Raw genomic sequence first — 18,456 nt, 5'->3', positions numbered from 1 at the left:
GTTCGAATTCACCAGCTGTTCCTTGTAAACCCTATACAAGGTCTCTGAGTCAGAACTGACTCTACAGCACTTAACAACAACGATGTGATGGCTGGAGCTGTGCTTGCCTTGGTAGGACCATACCAAATGATTTCACAGGCCTCATACAACATCCCCGCCTCTGCTATATACTGTTGCCATGTACAACATCATCCATCAATAATGCTTCCTAAGTAATGCCTTCTCTTCCTCCTTTTATCCCTGGTAACCATGAATGAACTTTGTTCCTCATACACAATTATAGATATTTCATATAAGTGGGGCCATGCAATATTTGTCCTTTTGCCTGCATCCTTTGAAAGGTTTTGTCAATCTGCGGTCACCAAGTCAGCTATTGATGATTTCTACTTTGTTTTATTTACAAAGTAAATTGATTACCTAATGGCTGATTGAATTTTGTTTTATAAGTTCAGATTAACCCAGTTACAACCTGTTTTTCATAATACTTTTATCATCTAGTGATGCACACGTCAAAGGCACCTTCTTTTCCCTTAGCACATTTTCAAGCCAATGAAGGGAACTGTTAAGTCATTATCTTTGTCAGAGCTCAGTGCTTTCTAACAAGCAATCACATTTTAAAATGGTGAGATAGTGAAATTCTAGATAAGCTACTTGCCCTAGTTAATTTGAAATGGTCTTTCCCACTGCAAAAAGGTTGGTTTTGTTAAAAAGTTTATTGAAATACAAAGCACAGATTTAAAGACTTAAAAGAAGAAAAAGTTGAAATACCATAAAGTTTCCCTTGAAAGCTCTATTCTTACTGAGCTATAATTCCTTGCAGCTTAACCTACTCCTTAATTAATGAGTAGGAATCCTGGTGTGCTGCTGTAGGGTAAACACTGTACTGTTAACAGCAAGGTCGGTAGTTCAAATCCACCAGCTGCTCTTTGGAAACTTTATACAGGGTCGCTATGAGTTGGAACTGACTTGATGGCACATAACAAAATGAACAAATAAACTTTTATGTTGCAGAGTAAAGCGTCAGTCTATAAAGTTTTCAATGGCTGTGACCTTTTGGAAGTAGATTGTCAGGACTTTCTTCCAAGATACCTCTGGGTGGATTTGAACTGCTACCTTTCAGTTAGTAGCTGAGCACTTAGCCTTTTGCACCACCCAGAAACTCCTAATTCCTAAATTGTTGTCGCTTGGTATTGTCAAGCCGGTTTGGGACTCTTAAGAGCCCACTGCGACAGAGTAAAATTCTCACAGAGGGTTTGCTACACTGTTATTTTTACTGGAGTAATTCAACAGGTAATTTTTCTCCTGCAAAGTCTGAGTGGGTTCAAACCACTCACCTTTCAGTTAGCAGCTGCATGCTTTCCCATTATGCCACCAGGGCTCCTGATTCCCAAATACTCTTTGCCATTCCAACTCATATCAGCCCTCCATAGGACAAAGTAGAACTATTCTTTACGGGAGCAGACGGCCTCATCTTTCTTTCCCAGCGTAGCTGGTCAGTTTAAACTGCTAACCTTGTAGTTAGCAGCCCAATGCTTAGTTGACAGAGCCCCCAGGGCTCCTGATTCTGCAATAGGAGAGGCAGATTTAGTTTCCCTGAGGGTTGCTGTCAGTTGCTAATGCATGGGTAGATAATGTGTACGAGGTTGCTGAGGGACAGCATTACACAAGCATTTGGGATGTAAGATGCATTTGGCGGCACAGTGTGGGTTACAGAAACGCCTAGTGGCTCAGAGTTAGAACTCAGTTTAAACCAGAGTGTGTGAAATGAGGGCTTTGAGCCAGCAGGATGGAGGGTCTTCCAAGGGCAGAGTGGATTCCCACTGCCACCTTTTTTTCAGTCTACTCTCAGGATGAAGAAGCCGTGATGGCGCAGTGGTTAAGTACTTGACCACTAACTGAAAAGTTGGTGGTTCAAAATCACCTGCTGTTCAGAGGGAGAAACTGGGGCAGTCTGCCTCCATAAAAATGTGTTGTCGTTAAATGCCATTGAGTCGGTTCTGGCCCACAGCAACCCTGTATACAGAGTTTATGAGGAACAACTGGTAAGCTTGAACCGCCGACCTTATGATTAAAACCGACTTTGCAGTCCAGCGCATTATCCCACAGCGCCACACCAGGACCCCTCCATAAAGATTACAAGCCTTGGAATGCATATGGGGCGGTTTGACTCTGTCCTATCGTGTTTCTGTGAGTTGGAATTTGGTTTGGTGTAACTCTCAAAACTAACTCTCAAGATAGACTGGTTTTTTCTCAGCCCTACCCCCTCTTTGGAGCATTTTGAAGACCAAGGAAAGCTAAGATCAGAGCAATGGGGCAAATCAAATTAGGCAGAACTTAGAATTACAGGATGAAACATTTATACTTGAAACTTAGTGGAGGAGGAGTAAAGTTTCGGGCAGGGGGTGGGGGAAAGAGGAAACCTATTAAGTTTTGCTGCAGAAAGTGAATTAGAAGAAGTAGAATTAGGGAAGCGCTAACACAGTGCTTTAACCCTTTCATAACCAAATTATTTTCTGCTTTGAATTTATACATATATATGTATATATATATGTATATATATATATACATATATATATACATATATATATCATGTTTTCAGCAATAGAAGGTATACTAAAATCAAGCAAAAATTTTTGGGAGTAATATGGATTTTGATACAATTATGTAGGACACATACATTTCAGGTAGACTCTGGTAGCAGAATTTAGGATTGAGGTCCTTGCCAGGTGGTAGTATACAGCAGTATATGCTACAGCAGGGATATCAGCTTCCCAACAAACCTTAGTGTCTGAAAATGTTGGTGGGTGATCTCTGTCATGAAAGCGTTAATGTACTTTTGAATGGTTACTCATTAAAGCAGCTCTGCAAATCAGTGCCATTATTCGTGTTCCACAGGAAATAACTGGCAGGGACACTGGGGTGTTCGTCTTCAGTTTCACCATGTTTGCCCTGCTGAATGCGTTCCCTCCCATGTCACGGTGCCCATGTCACTTACTCATCTGCTCACCCGTCCTCTGAGGAGTGTCACCAGGCCAGAATTAGATCTGCAAGGACTGGGCAGTTCAGTGATGCTTTGCTTTATTTGTTTAAAAGTGTTCAGAATTTCCCTTAAATTTGAAAACAATTAAAATTTGCTTTAGAAAACCAGTCCTTTCACAAGAATGGCAAACAGGGAACTGTTAGATAATGATGGGGGTCATTAAAAATTCGTTAACTGCAACTGCATCAGCCCCTAACTCCTGGCAACCCTGTGCCCAATAGAATTGGACTCTTGTGATCCGTAGGATTTTCACTGGTAAATTTCCTAAGTAGCGTAGTGTTTACGAATCGGGCTGCGAACCTTAAGGTCAGCGGTTCGAAACTACCAGCTGCTCCGCAGGAGAAAGATGAGGCTTTCTACTCCCGTAAAGATTTACACCCTCGGAAACCCTGTACAGGGTCGCTATGGGTCGGAACCGACTCGACGGCACTTAACAACAACAACAACAATCTGTCTTAATTTGTTGTTATGTGCCGTCGAGTCGGTTCTGACTCATAGAGACCCTGTATAGGATTTCCAAGAAGCGGCTGGTGTCTTAGTTTAGAAATATTAAAATTAGCCTGATGAAATACACTTCATTATGAATCCATCTCACTTTGGAAGGTTCAGCACTCACTCACTTTTTTTCGTCTGTGAGTGTGATAGAGAAGGCTGTTTCCCCTGTCCCTCTCCAGTCATACCCGGGAACCTCAATTCTGTGGATAGATTTTAAATGGTAAAGACAACTCCTGAGGTCTCCTTGTAGCTAAAGAACAAATTGGTTCTAAATATAATGACGGATCACTTGTAAACACTGTGCTTCCGTTAAGCAAGTCATCTATAGGAAACCAAATGCATAGTAATTACTTTAAAACAAAATGCACATGTAAGGAGGCAGTAAAACCAGGTCGGTGGAAACAGAACTAGAACCAAAATGAGAATGTTCACACATTGTGAAGCATATAACCAATGTCACTGAAGAACTTGTGTTGAAATTGTTAAATGAGAACCTAAATTGCTGTATAAACCTTCACTGAAAACACAATAAAGTATTGTTAAAAAACAAAGTTAAGGACAAAAGAAGGTCAAAACCTCTCATTAGTAATATTGTTAAACAGCCAGATTTAGTCTCCTAAGATAATACTTTTAGCATTCCCTTGCTTAAAAACCTGCAATCCTGTGTCTCAAGTCTCTGCCTTGAAGCTTCCTTTAACTAATGTCTTCCTCTCTCCCCCATAATGTTTAGGGTTTTTTCCTTCCTTCCTTGGATGCCTTTGTTGTTAACTGCCGTCGAATTGGTTCCAACTCATAAAGTGACCCTATATAGGGTTCCCAAGGAGCAACTGGTGGGTTTGAACTGCCTACCTTGCAGCTCAAACTGACCTTGCGGTCCAGCGCAGTATCCGGCAGTGCCACACTAGGACTCTTTATCTTAATTTTGCACAGCATAACATTCATAAACTAGTATTGGCTGGTATGGTCTATGGTCTCTCCTCAACTCGAGTGTCACCTTCTGAGAGACAGGAGACAAGGTTTTTCTGCCACTCCCTTCAATCCCTGACAGTGAAGATGCATCCTAACCAAATGCAGGTGTTGAACTGAATGAACTACAGATTGCCTGCTTATACCAAGTGGTGGTCTCAAAGACTGTTGTAGATCTATTGCCTGTCTTTGGCTTGTCTTGGGGATATATAATCCAAACTTTGAGACGTATTGCCAGGGAGAATCAAGATCTCTTAGATTAAATGTGAAAAAAGTAAAATAAATGAAACTAACAGCAATGATCTGTGTTTCTTTAAAAATGGTCTTATTGCCAATATTTTTTTATTGTCGTGTAAATGTAGATAATATTGGCCAGCTCAAAATTTTTCAAGTGTACAATTCACTGACATAAATTACATCAATCATGTTGGACAGCCATCACCAATATTGCTACCAAATTTCCACCATTCAAGAAAACATACAGTTCAAAGATAATATGCTTCTTTCAAATCATCTGTTCAAATGGTTTTATTTTACATTTATTCATGAAAAATTCACTCTGGTTGGTTTTTACCCTGACCAGGTAATGACACAAGCAGACCTAGAATTGCTAAAAAGCATGTCTGACAGATTTTACTAATCCATACAGCTGTTTAAGGAGCTCTGGTAGCATAGTGGTTATGAGTTGGGCTGCTAACCTCACGGTCAGCAGTTTGAAACTACCAGTGGTTCCACAGGAGAAATATGAGGTTTTCGGCTCCTGTAAAAATTTACAGCCTTGGAAACTCTATACAGGGTCACTATGAGTCAGAACTGACTCCATGTTACAACACCACCACCACCATAGAGCTGTTTGCCTATGAGAGGACTCTTTTTTGACAGTAGCACTTACTTTTTTTTTTTTTTAATGTAAATTTTTTAAAAATTAAATAAATTTATGTCATAAAATTCTGATATTAACACTGAAGATATCTGATGGCCCTTACAGCATTTTGAAGGTGCCCTGATGGCACAATGGTTGGAGTGCTCAGCTGCTAACTGAAAAGAAAAATGACCTGGTGATGATTGGTCCCTATGAAGATGACAGCCTAGGAAACCCTCTGGAGGCAGTTGTTCTCTGTCCTATAGGGGCTCTGAGTCAGCATCGACCCAGTGGTACCCAATAACAACAGCTGTAGTAACAGATCATTTTGGATGCCTCCTTCTATGTATTTGCATATAGTGTACTTCACTCTACCTGTGTGCATCTTTTCTACCCTAACTCAAGTCTGACATCCCCCTCTCCCCTCAGAGTAATGACTAATAGTCATCTATTGCACTTATTCTGTGTGTGCTGCTATACTGATGCTTTAAGTCTGTTTTCTTAGTGTCCCAGCAATGTGATAAGATGACATAGTAGTGTTACTCCTATTTCACAAGGGAGGAAACAAAGGTAGCATGCCCGGACTTTCAGAGCTAGGGAGGATTTGAACTCAAGGACTAAATTCCAGGCTTGCTTAAAGGGCCTGACTCTGCCCCTACCTGGATCACATGCCCTGGCACCACCCACAATTTCCTCGCGGGAACCCCTGTAACCTAATGTGCTTATCACTTACTCCAAAGCCCCACATGTTCCCTATCACCTGACCCAGTGACTTGCATATAGCAGGTGCTGAACAAATGCTTATGGTAAACAGTTGCTTTCTGATTTGCAGGGAAAATGGAATTGCTATTTAAAAATGTTATACTCTAAGATTGTGAACTCAAAGGAACCCTGATTCCAGTACTCTTTTACATGTCAGCTTTAGAGTGCTTTTGACAGTTTTGGCTTTCCCAAATAGATAAAATGTTCTCAAAGTTAGCTCACATTGTATACAGTGTTTTCATTTATCAGTAAAATTATTTGAAAAGCTTAACTCTTTTTGTCTTACGGTTGTCTTTTCATATAAAGATTAAAACCTACTACGTGCATCACTTTGTTTTAGACAGAGTGAGGGATATAAAAATGAATAAGGCAAAGTACCTGACCTTGGAAAACTTAGAGTTTATCTGGAAAAACAAATAGGAGACAACTAATTAATGCTGGCACTGTGGGATAAAGCACTGGGCCACAAGGTCAGTTTGAACCACGGCCACTCCTTGGAAACCCTATAAAACAACAACAACAACAAAGTCGAGGGGTTTGAATAAGGCTGCAAACCCTTAGGGATCCAGTTAACTGTTTATGCTAACATGTTTTGGTAAGTAATAAATCATAGTCATACTGTTAAGCTTCAAAGCATTACCATGAGTGATCTGTATTATACATGTCTTTACAGCAAGTTTATTTCTGATCGTGAAAGTAGAAGAAGTCTCACAAACAGCCATTTGGAAAAAAAGAAATGCGATGAATATGTGAGTGTCATTATAATAAAGTATGTTTATTTTTTTAAGTTGCATAAATTGGGACTAATGTTTTAAATTCATTTGGCATAAGGCCAAAGCATAACTATCTGTATTCACCAGGATAGTCTTCTTATTCTTCATATTTTCTCCTAAAGCCCATTAAAAAATAACTAGAGCAATAAGGAAGGCTTTCTTGAATTTTACCTTAAGTAGTGCTTTAAAGGCTTTGATGTGAAGATATTTGCATAGTGTGAATGTTTGTTTCTTTGTTCAGATTCCAGGAACAACCTCCTTAGGCATGTCTGTGTTTAACCTAAGCAATGCCATTATGGGCAGCGGGATTTTGGGACTGGCCTTTGCACTGGCAAACACGGGAATCCTGCTTTTTCTGTGAGTGTTGACATTCAGTTACTCTCAATTTTTAAAACTGTTTTCTGTACATTTCTGTCAGAGAAGAACTTGGAAGAATTTATCAATTGTTAACTCTTCCCCCCCCACACACACACATAACCTGATTAAGTTACTGGTTGCTGCCTTTGTATCGTTTGATTGATTGATTTTCCAGAATGCTCTTAGCACTTCTTAGAAAAAGGAAAGAGAAAATTATTTAATTATTAAAAAATACTAAAACAAACGCTTGTGAAAAGGATTAAAACACTTGAAAATAGCATAAATGGCAATTTTTTTTAAATTGAGGACTCCTTACGTGTCTGTCACTTAATCTCTGCTAAACAGTCGAAATACTAAGAGGAATTTAGCCTGGCCCGTCAGCATTTGGATTACTGTGGAACATGAACTGTTTCCAACAGTGATTACAGATTTGTTTAGAATAAATACTCAAGAAGCATAGCAATTTTCTGTATTTTGAATGTGAGAAATTAATATGTGCTTTTCCTCTGAGATTCAATGAAAATAAAACAGGCAAAACTATTGAATGGGGGGGCGCCTTCTCCAAAAGTACAAAGGGCTAATTTTTAGTTGGAATTTATACTAGGAAAATTCTCACCAAACCTGATTCCCCTCTCTACACTCAGAGGAGTGGGGAACTTGAATTTATCATTAAATCAGAAGTGGTTCTCAGGAATAGCAGGCATGGCACCTGCCCTGAGCCTCGCTTGAAAGGGGGTAGGGCATCGCTGAGCAGTTTCCATCACCAGCTATGAGAAATCATTTAGCAAATTGAAACTTACAGGTTTGTGTTTGAGAGCCTCCCTGGTCCATGTAGACTGTGTGATCTTTCTCTGCTGAGTGTAGAAAGAAAAGAAACTGAAAAAGAACTCTGAGCACATCATAGACCAATTTTCATGAGTGAACACAAGGAAGGTGCCATGGTAATTTTCATCACCGTGTGCCAAGTAGTAGATTAACGAGACTGGCATGTATTTGTGAGCTGGTTTTATAGTAAAGTTACCTAAAGAATGGATGTCTGATGTTTGAACAGGGGCTCAATTTTAGGGACTATCGTAGGTACTATTTCCTGTAGATATGCCTCTGCATTAAATTGAGCAGAAGATTCTCTTCTCCAGGATCCAGTCTTTTCTTCTGACTCCATATTTAAGCTCTTTATTGATCTTGCTTGACAGCCCTCGTTGCTGTGCAGGGTTGATGGAAGCAGTGACGGAAATTGTGTCTATTGCTTTGGGAAAATGTAGGAAACTGCAATAGCAGTACACCGCTGCCCATACCATTACTTGGGGATCAGAGACTCCAATCCGTGCTTCATCCGTGCGGTTCCATATTGACCACAGCCTTGGTGGTGGTGGTGGTTATGTGCCGTGGAGTTGGTTCCGATTCATAGCGACCCTGTACAGGGTTTCCGAGGCTGTAAATCTGTACGGGAGCAGAAAGCCTCATCTTTCTCCCGCGGAACAGCTGGTAGTTTCAAACTACTGACCTTAAGGTTCGCAGCCCGATTCTTAACCACTACACTACCAGAGCTCCTTCCACAGCCTTAGGGGTTGATACTCACACTCATGTCTGTAACCCCATTGAAGGAGTGCTTCCTAGAAATGAAGAACCCCTGGCATTGATTTTAATACATTTCTTCCCGATACTCAACCTAACTCAGTAAATCCAACTGCTGCCTCTTCTCTTTATCGCCTAGAAAGATCTTTCTAAGCAGCCCTTCTGTCTTTATGAGCATAGCCTCAGCTAAGTGTCAAGTTTTAGAGTAAAATGATATGAGATGGACAGCATATTTCTGTGGAGCTATTTTGTGTGTCTGAGTCTTAGAGGATACCCCCGATGTAGATTGGGTAGCTACAGTTATCAGTGCATTGAATGAGACATCTGAGTGTTAATCTCAACTCGCCTTGTAAATGGCTAAATTTCCTAGCCCCTCTGAATTTCAGTTTCTTCACTTTTGAAACAAGTTTTACACTAGAAAAATTTTAGAAGTCTTTCAACCTCCAAAGACCTAGGGTTAATGTGACTGTTTCGAGCCACCCTAAAACTGGAAATATTTTCAGTTCAGGAACATGTATTTCTTTTTGTTATTATATCAGATAGTATGTTAGCATAAAGAGTCAACCATTTGATGACGATAACAACTTGTGTAGCTTCATACTTTGTGCCAAGTTCTACTCTGAAGTGTTTTATGTTGAATCCTTACAGTTCTATGACGTACGTGCTATTTTAAGTTCCCTTTTTCAACCTAAGGGAACTGAGGCCGGGAGAGTGAGCTTTTATTTTGGAATGTCCCTTTGTCATCATCCTGAAGATACCCTTCACCATCTTTCTTGTGCTCCATTCCTTGTTTTCTGTATTCTGTCTTTTGCTTTTGTTGCTGAGAAAGAGTGAAAGGAAACACTTTTTTTTTTTTTTTTTTTTTGAGAACTTTTATGTCTGAAAATGGTTCTTATTCCATTTACTTTGGTTGGCAACTTAGAACTCTATATTAGAAATTATTTTCCTTCAGAATTTTGAAGGTACTGCTCCTTTGTCTTCTAGTTTTGTGAGTATTTCTGTTGTGAAGTTCCACACCATTCTGATTCCTGATCTTTTCTGTATAGCCTTTTTTGTTAGTGTGTTTTTCTGGAAACTTGACAGATTTCTTTGTTCCCAATGTTTTGAAATTTTGCAATTAGATTTGCCTCAGTGTGGGTCTGTTTTAACCCATGTGTTAAGCACTTGAAACCTTCAATTGTAGGAAATTTTCTTACAGTATTGTGTTGATGAATTCCTTCCTTCTGTTTCTCTTTTCTGTCTTTCTGAATTTGTGACTTGGATTTCAGGCCTTCTGGACTAATTCTCTAATTTTTAAATCTTTTATTTTCATTTCTGTGATTTTTTTCACTTTATTGTATCTGTGATAGCTCTTCATTTTCCCTCTGACTCTTCGTTATATGCTTTCTTTCTGTTACTATTTTTCATTTCCAGGAGCTTTTGAAAATTCTCTCCATGTTCCTTTTTTATACTGTTTTGTTTTGTGATTGTAGTATCTTGTCTGAGAATTATGATAGTTGTGGGTTTTTTTTCAATATGGGAAATTTCAAGCATATATAAAAGTAAGGATACGATAACATAAAAGATTTCCATGTCCTGTTCCTACCATGACCAAGCTTGTCTTGATTATCTATTATCTAATGCTGCTATCACAGAAATATCACACGTGGATGGCTTTCACAACCAGAAATGTATTCTGTCACACTTTAGGAAACTAGAAGTCCAAATTCAGAGTGCAGGCTCCTGAGGAAGACTTTCCATTTGTCAGCTCTGGGGCTAGGTCCTTGTCCTCTTTCAGCACCTGTAGGCTCAGTATTCCTCGGAGATCTTCATACATCTTGGCATCCATCTACCCCTGGATCTCGGAGCTTCACAGTGCAGGAAACCATGGTCCAAAGGACACACTCCACTCCTGACTCTTCTATATTGGTGGTAGTAGGTCCCTCTGAACTCAACTCCCCTCTTTTTCCTTTTATATTTCAAAGGAGATTGACACAAGATACAAGCTAATCTTGTAGATTGCATTTAACCCCATTGTCATCCTAGAGGTGGGAATTCACAACACATTGGATAGATCAGGATCTATCACAGCAAATCATATCATGAGGTTGATTGTATTTTAGTTCTCATCATGGAGGTGATAACTACATCTTAACTGCTCAAGTACTGAGAATCTTGGTCCAGTCAAGCTGACACAAGACCTTATTACACTTGCTTCATCAGTCCCCCATTCATAGTGTCTTCAAGCAATTCCTTACCATCATAACATTTCATTAATTTATGTATCTGTATATGTATATATAAAAAGGAGCTCTGGTAGCATAGTGGTTATGAATCAGGCTGCGAACCTCAAGGTCAGCAGTTTGAAACTACCAGCTGTTCCATGGGAGAAAGATGAGGCTTTCTGCTCCCATAAAGAATTACAGCCTCGGGAGACCTATACAGACAGGGTTGCTATGAGTCAGAACCAACTCCACAGCACATAACCACCACCACCACCAATCTCTTCCATTGCCCCTCCTTCCAGTAATACCACCAGTGCCATTTGGAGATTCTGTGGTGTTAACTACGTTGGTCTTGACTTTCTCCACTGACAATTTAGAATTCAGCTCTGTCTACTTTCCAGTTTCCAAAATGTTGTTACTGTCTCCTCTCATGTTCTTTATAGTTTAGCAGCCTTTTCAAAATTCGCTTTATTGTAATTTTATTGGGATATCAAGAAGAAGCCAGAGTAAATTCTTGTATTCAATCTACCATTCCTAAAATTCTATTGATTTTTAATTATAGTGGTTCAGGAACAATTGATCTTCTGTCTCATGCCTCTTTAGTTTCTGATTGAAACAAAGATTTAGATTAATTTGACTTTTAGGTTGAAGGAAGATTTCCCATGGATGAAACTATTACAGATCATTTGGTTATTTTTGTTATTGTTGTTTTGAAGTGCCATTGAGTCAGACATTAAATAGCAAGCATGACACACCAAATCTCGAGGTTAAAGTTCATGGAGATAGATAGGTGTATAGAGACCCAAACTTATTCATAAAATATAGAATTTTCCTGCATCAGAACAAAGACTCTTTCTATGATGTTGTAAAACCAGCTGCGTCTAAGCTGCTCACAGCCAAGAAGCAGTTGGCAGGATATTTCATCTGGTACAGGGCTCTGTTCCAGAATCACATTGGCCAACACAGAAAAGGAGTCCAAGACCATGCAGGCGCCTTCAGAAAGGCATCTGGGAAGGCTCCTTGGTGTCTCACTGAGGCTGGGTGGGAGCTCTTCACTGGGGTCATCTGGACACTTGTGGAATGATTTCTTTTTCTTGGATGAATTTGAGGTACATTTTTCTGACCTGACCATAATGGCTGTCATCCCTGTTTAACACACATTTAATTCAATTAGATTCAGTGAGTTGCACCCTATTGTAAGAATCACTGTTAAGTTTTGTGTGTTTGTAAATTCTGAGGCCTTATAATTCCATCCAAGGAATAGGAAGTAAGCGAGAGGGAATCACATTTTACAGTTGTTTGAAAGGCATATATGCTCACTGTTGAAAGCAGAATAGGACTTGTGTCCTATAAAGTAGTAATCTAAGGTGTGCTTAAGGTGCAAGTACCTCAGTATAAAGGATGTTTATTGAATTCAGTTTTCCTAAGAATTGAGAGCCAAGGAAATGGCAACGTATACTGATAAAATCCCTTCACTGTTAACTGCCTTTTATCTCTAGTCTTTTTACGTAGCTTCCCCTTAGCTAATATAGCAAAAATAGGGATTGAAAATGAACAGTGACATAGGATGGTGTTTTTTTGTGTTTCTTACTCCATATTAGCATGTCTCCCACCCCAGCTAAATGCAGAAAATTTAGGTTTTCTAAAGATTTCCATTAAAGGCATATCTTTTATAGGAAAACACTGTATTTTTATTCAGATAACATGTGAGTTAGACAATCCTCTCATGGGTTAGTTTCTTATGTGCATTATATGTGTGCACACATTGTTTGAATGGGTTCTTTATATGCAAAATATGGTAATCTCCTTGGAATACATTATCTAATAATAATGCTAGGTAAATGTGATGTTTATTACATTATACAAATTCTAACCAAAGTAATAAATCCTTTATATTTTCCCATAGCTCTTTAACTTGTGTTGTTATTATTTAAATTATTATTTGAATAAAGTAGCTCTTAAGCTAAAAACTCAAGTCTTCTGTCTGTGGTGCCTTGCATGTTGCTTTAATGCTAGAAGCTCTGCCACTAGTATTTTAAATACCATCAGGGTCACCCATGATGGACAGGTTTCAGCTGAGCTTCTAGACTAAGACATTCTAGGAAGAAGGAGAAGCAGACTTCTTCTGAATGGTTAGTTACTAAAAAAGCCTTAGGAATAGCCGTAGAACATTGTCGGAGGTAGGTCCAGAAAATGAAAACATTATAAATAGCACCAGAATATTGTCAGATACAGTGCCGGAAAAGGAACCCCTCAAATTGGAACGCATTCACAAGAAGACTGGGGAAGACTTGCCTTCTTCAAGTAGAGTTGACTGTATGAAGAGGCAAATGGAGTAAAGCTTTCAGGATTTTCATTTGCTGATGAGGTACAACTGAAAATGAGGAGAAACAGCTGTAAACATCCATTAATAATAAGAACATAGGATGTATGAAGTATCAATAGAGGGAAACTGAAAGTTGTTAAAAGTTAAATGGAGCACATAAAAATTGATATCCTAGGCAACGTTGTTGTTAAGTCTTGTTGAGTCAGTTCTGACTCATAGCAACCCTGTAGGGTTTCTGAGGTGCAGCTGGTGAGTTTGAACTGCTGGCCTTGTGGTTCACAAGTGTTGATCCTACAGCACCACACCAGGAGTCCATCCTAGGCTTTATTGAACTAAAATGGACTAGTATCAACCATTTTGAATTTGACAATTATGTGGTTTACTACACCAGGAACCACAAATTGAAGATAAATGGCATCGCATTCATCATCAAAACGAACATTTCAAGATGTTTCTTGAAGTACAGGGCTGTCTGTGCTATAATAATATCTACACACCTATAAGTTATAACAGTATTATTCAAATTTATGCACTAAAAACTAAACCAGTGATGAAATTGAAGCATTCTACGTACTTCTTCAGTGTAAAATTGATCAAACAGGCAATCAAGATGTATTAATAATTACTGATTATTGGAATGTAAAGGTAGGAAACAAAGAAGAATGAGTAGTTGGAAAAATGGCCTTGGTAATAGAATTTTGCAAGACCAATGATTTAGTATTGTAAATACCTTTTATAAACAACATAAAAGACAACTATATATATGGACCTCACCAGATGAAATACACAGAAATCAAATACACTAAATCATGGGAAGAGATGGTAAAAACCTCAATATCATCAAGCAAAAAAACAAGGCCAGGAGCCGTCTGTGGAACAGTCGCTCTTATACAAGTTCAGGCTGAAGCTGAAGAAAATTAAAACAAGTCCACGAGAGCCAAAATATGACCTTGAATATATCCAGCCTGAAGTTAGAGATCATCTAAAGAACAGATTTGATGCATTAGACACTGAAGTGAAGACTGAAGACCAGAAGAGTTGTGCGATGACATCAAGAACATCACACAGGAAGAAAGCAAAAGGTCATTAAGACACGAAAGAAGGAAAAGACCAAAACAGATGTCAAAAGAGACTCTGAAACTTGCTCTCCAGTGGAGAAATGCTAAAGCAAGTAGAAGAAGTGAGGAGGTGAAGTACAAGAGCTTAACAGAAAATTTCAAAGGTCAGCTCAAGAAGACAAAGTCAAATATTATAATGAAATGTGCAAAGACCTGGAATTAGAAAAACAAAATGGAAGAACATGCTCAGCATTTGTCAAGCTGAAGGAACTGAAGAAAAAATTCAAACTGCAACTTGCGGTATCAAAGGATTCAAACTGTGTCTTGTGGTATCAAATATTGAATGATGAAGAAAGCATCAAAAGAAGATGGAAGGAATGCACAGAGTCACTGTACCAAAAGGAAATGGTTGATGTTCAAAATTTCAAGAGGTAACATATGATCAAGAACCAATGGTACTAAAGGAGGAAGTCCAAGGTACGCTGAAGGCATTGACAAAGAACATGGCTCCAGGATTTGATGGACTACAAATTGAAATCTTTCAACAAACTGATGCAATACTGACAACTACCTAGCCAACTGATTAGAAGAGATCCATATTTGTACCCATTCCAAAGAGAGGTAACCCAACAGAATGAGGAAATCATCAGAAAATGTCATTAATATCACATGCAAGTAAAATTTTTCTAAAGACAAAGAACAGTTGCAAGAGTACACTGAAAGGAAACTGCCAGAGGTTCAAGCCGGATTCAGAAAAGGACGTGACACTAGCAGTATCATTGCTGATGTCAGATGGATCTTGACTAAAGCAGAGAATACCAGAAAGATGTTTACCTATGCATTTTTGGCTATGCAAAGGCATTTGACTGTGTGGCTCATGAAAAGCTATGGACATTACAAAGAATGGGTATTCCAGAACATTTAGTTATGTTCATGGGGAACCTGTACATAGACCAAGAGGCAGCTGTCCGAACAGAACAAGGGGACACTGAATGGTTTAATATCAGAAAGGGTGTGTGTCAGGTTTGCATTATTTCACCATACTTATTCGGTCTGTTTGCTGAGCAAATAATCTGAGAAGCTGGATTATATGAAGAAGAACTTGGCATTATGATTGGAGGAAGACACTTTAACAAACTGACATGGCGATGATATAACCTTGTTTGCTGAAAGCGAAGAGGATTTAGGATACTTGTTGATTAAGATAAAAGACCACAGCTTTCAGTATGAATTGCACCTTAGGATAAAAAAAAACAAAACAAAACAAAAATCCTCACAATGGAGAAAAGGTTGAGGTTTTCAGAGACCTCATTTTGGCTTGAATCCACATCAACACTCAACAGTAGCAGTTAAAAATCAAATGATATATCACATCAGGCAAGTCTGATACACAAGACCTCTTTAAAGTGTTAAAAAGGAAAGGTGTCACTTTGAGGACTGAGGTGCACCTGCCCTTAAACCATGGTATTTTTTTTTTTTAATTACCCCTTGTGCATGTGAAAGTTGGACACTGAATAAGCAAGATCACAGGAGAATTAATTGGTGCCTTTGAGTTATGGTGTTGGACAAAAATATTAAAGTACCATGGACTGCCAGAACACAAACAAATCTGTTGAAAGTAGTACAGCAAGACTACTTCTTAGAAACCAGGATGGTCAGACTTTGTGTCTTATACTTTGGACATATTATCAGGAGGAACCAGTCCCTGGAGAAGGACATCATGCCTAGTGGCGTTGGAGGGCCAACGAGAAAGAGGAAGAACACCACAGAGATTAGCTGGCACAGTTGCAGCAGTAATGAATGAGCTCAATCATAGCAACGATTGTCAGGGTGGCACAGGACTGGCCACTGGTTTGTTCTGTTGTGCATAGAGTTTATTTGACGTCACCTAACAACAACAGCAACAACAACAAGTTTTCAACCCATGAGAAAGGTCAGTTTAATTCTTGACACTTCAGGAAGCATGTATAATTCATGAACCTTCAGGAAAGAGATCATCAATCTCTTTGAAATGTTAATTGTGAAACAACATTACAAGTTTGTGTAAAACAATATTTGGAATTTTATTTTGGTTATTATAATCCCATATCTTTTTGGCCTTGCTTTCCACTTTCAATCTTCAGTTGGGTAGTTGTGAGAATTTTTTTTTTTTTTTTTTAAGTGTTTTTAGCACTTTGAAAAGTGGTATGGTGTGGCACTGTAGGTTAAGGCTGAACTGCTAACTGAAAGGTTGGTGGCTAAAACCCACCAGCCACTCCTTGGAAACTTCTATACAGGGTCACTATGAGTTGGAACCAATTTAAGAACACTTACCAGCAGTATCACCAACTCTTACTATGAGAAATGAATGAGTGGTGTGAGGAAGAGACAAAAAACAAGCAAACAGTACACTAGGTGTTTGCTGAAGTGTCACTATGCTTATTAGTAACCAGCTGTCTTGGAGTCCACTGCAGTTCATAGCCACCCCACATGTGTCACAGTAGAACTGTACTCCATAGGGTTTTTGGTGGTGGTGGCTGTGGGCCATGGAGTTGGTTCTGACTCATAGTGGCCCTGTGTAGGGTTTCTGAGGTTGTAAATCTTTACAGGAGCAGAAAGTCTCATCTTTCTCCCATGGAACAACTAATTGATTCGAACTGCTGACTTTGCAGTTAACAGCCCAACTCGTTTCCTACCAGGCTCCTTATAGAGTTTTTAATGGCTGATTTTTGGAAGTAGACTGCTAGTCCTTTTATTTCTGAGGTGTCTCTAAGTGGCCATGAATCTCTAACCTTTTAGTGACCAAACAGGACCTTAACCATTTACAGTATCCAAGGATTCTATTATTATAATTACTGTTCAATCCATTTTACCTAAGTTATTAGCATTATAGTGCTATTGTGTTATAGTGTTAAATTATTAAATTATTGCTGCTGTTGGTGTTAACTGCAGTGCAATTGGCCCTGACTCATGGTGACCTCATGCATAACTGGATCAGACTGTTATGATCCATAGGGTTTAAGCTGACTGATTTTTGGAGGTCGATCAATAGGCCTTCTTTTCTATCCATCTTGGTGTGGATACTTGGCTGAAATGTATTCAGCATCAGCAACTTGCAAGCATCCACTGACAGATGAGTGATGGTTTTGCTTGAGGTGCACTGACTGGGAATCAAACCAGGTCTCTTGCATAGAAGGCAAGAATTCAACCAATGAGTCGCCTTTGCCTTCTCCAACTGAACATTTGTTAACATTTACTGAATGGTAGTAATATATAAAAGGAGTCCTGGTAACATAGTGAGTTACGAGTTGGGCTGCTAACCCCAAGGTTAGCAGTTTGAAACTACCATAGGAGAAAGATGAAGCTTTCTGCTCCCATTAAAGATTTACAGCCTCAGAAACCCAATACAAGGTTGCCATGAGTTGGAACCAACTCCATAGCACACAACTACCACCACCATCAACTATATATGTTACATTATCTCATTAAATCCTCACCAGACCACTGAGAATTGTATTCCAGCAATGCTGTGACACATATTTTGGGGGAACACAAATTAATTTATGATACCAACCAACCCCTGTAAAGCCTGTTAGTAACAATTTGTGGTTTGCAATAACGAATTGGATTTACTTTGCCATACATATAAAAACAGTATTATTGTCACTGTATTATGATGTTACGAGTCCTGGTGTGGCACTGGGGTTAAGGTGCTGGACTGCAAAGTGGGTTTGAATCACAAGGTTGGTGGTTCAAGCTCACCAGCTGCTCCTCGGGAAATACTATATAGGGTCGCCATGAGTTGGAACCGACTGGATAGCACTTAACAACAACAGCAATTATGATGTTAAAGATATTTTAGTGTATCTGGAAAATATTCTTATTTTTTATGCATAGAGATTGAATGATACCCAGACAATAACAAATATACAATAACAAATATACAAAGATAGTCTGTATGATTTTTATCAAGGAGCTCTGGTAGTGTAGTGGTTATGAATCGAGCTGCAAACCGCAAGGTCAGCAGTTCAAAACTACCAGTTGTTCCATGGAGAAAGA

General features: G+C 39.0%; 1 protein-coding gene across 1 annotated transcript in view; it reads left to right on the top strand.

Annotated features, from left to right (window-relative positions):
* Window positions 1–18,456, top strand: part of SLC38A1 (solute carrier family 38, member 1) — a 66,342-nt gene that overhangs the window by 11,630 nt on the left and 36,256 nt on the right. Inside the window, exons 3-4 of the mRNA XM_006865324.1 lie at window positions 6,799–6,874; window positions 7,140–7,255. Coding sequence (XP_006865386.1) covers window positions 6,799–6,874; window positions 7,140–7,255 — 192 coding nt within the window. The remainder of the gene's footprint in view (window positions 1–6,798; window positions 6,875–7,139; window positions 7,256–18,456) is intronic.

The sequence above is a fragment of the Chrysochloris asiatica genome, unplaced genomic scaffold (genome assembly GCF_000296735.1).
Source record: "Chrysochloris asiatica unplaced genomic scaffold, ChrAsi1.0 scaffold00077, whole genome shotgun sequence".
Taxonomy (NCBI): domain Eukaryota; kingdom Metazoa; phylum Chordata; class Mammalia; order Afrosoricida; family Chrysochloridae; genus Chrysochloris; species Chrysochloris asiatica.
The sequence above is the reverse complement of the archived record's forward strand: the minus strand, read 5'-3'. Positions and strand labels throughout refer to the sequence as shown.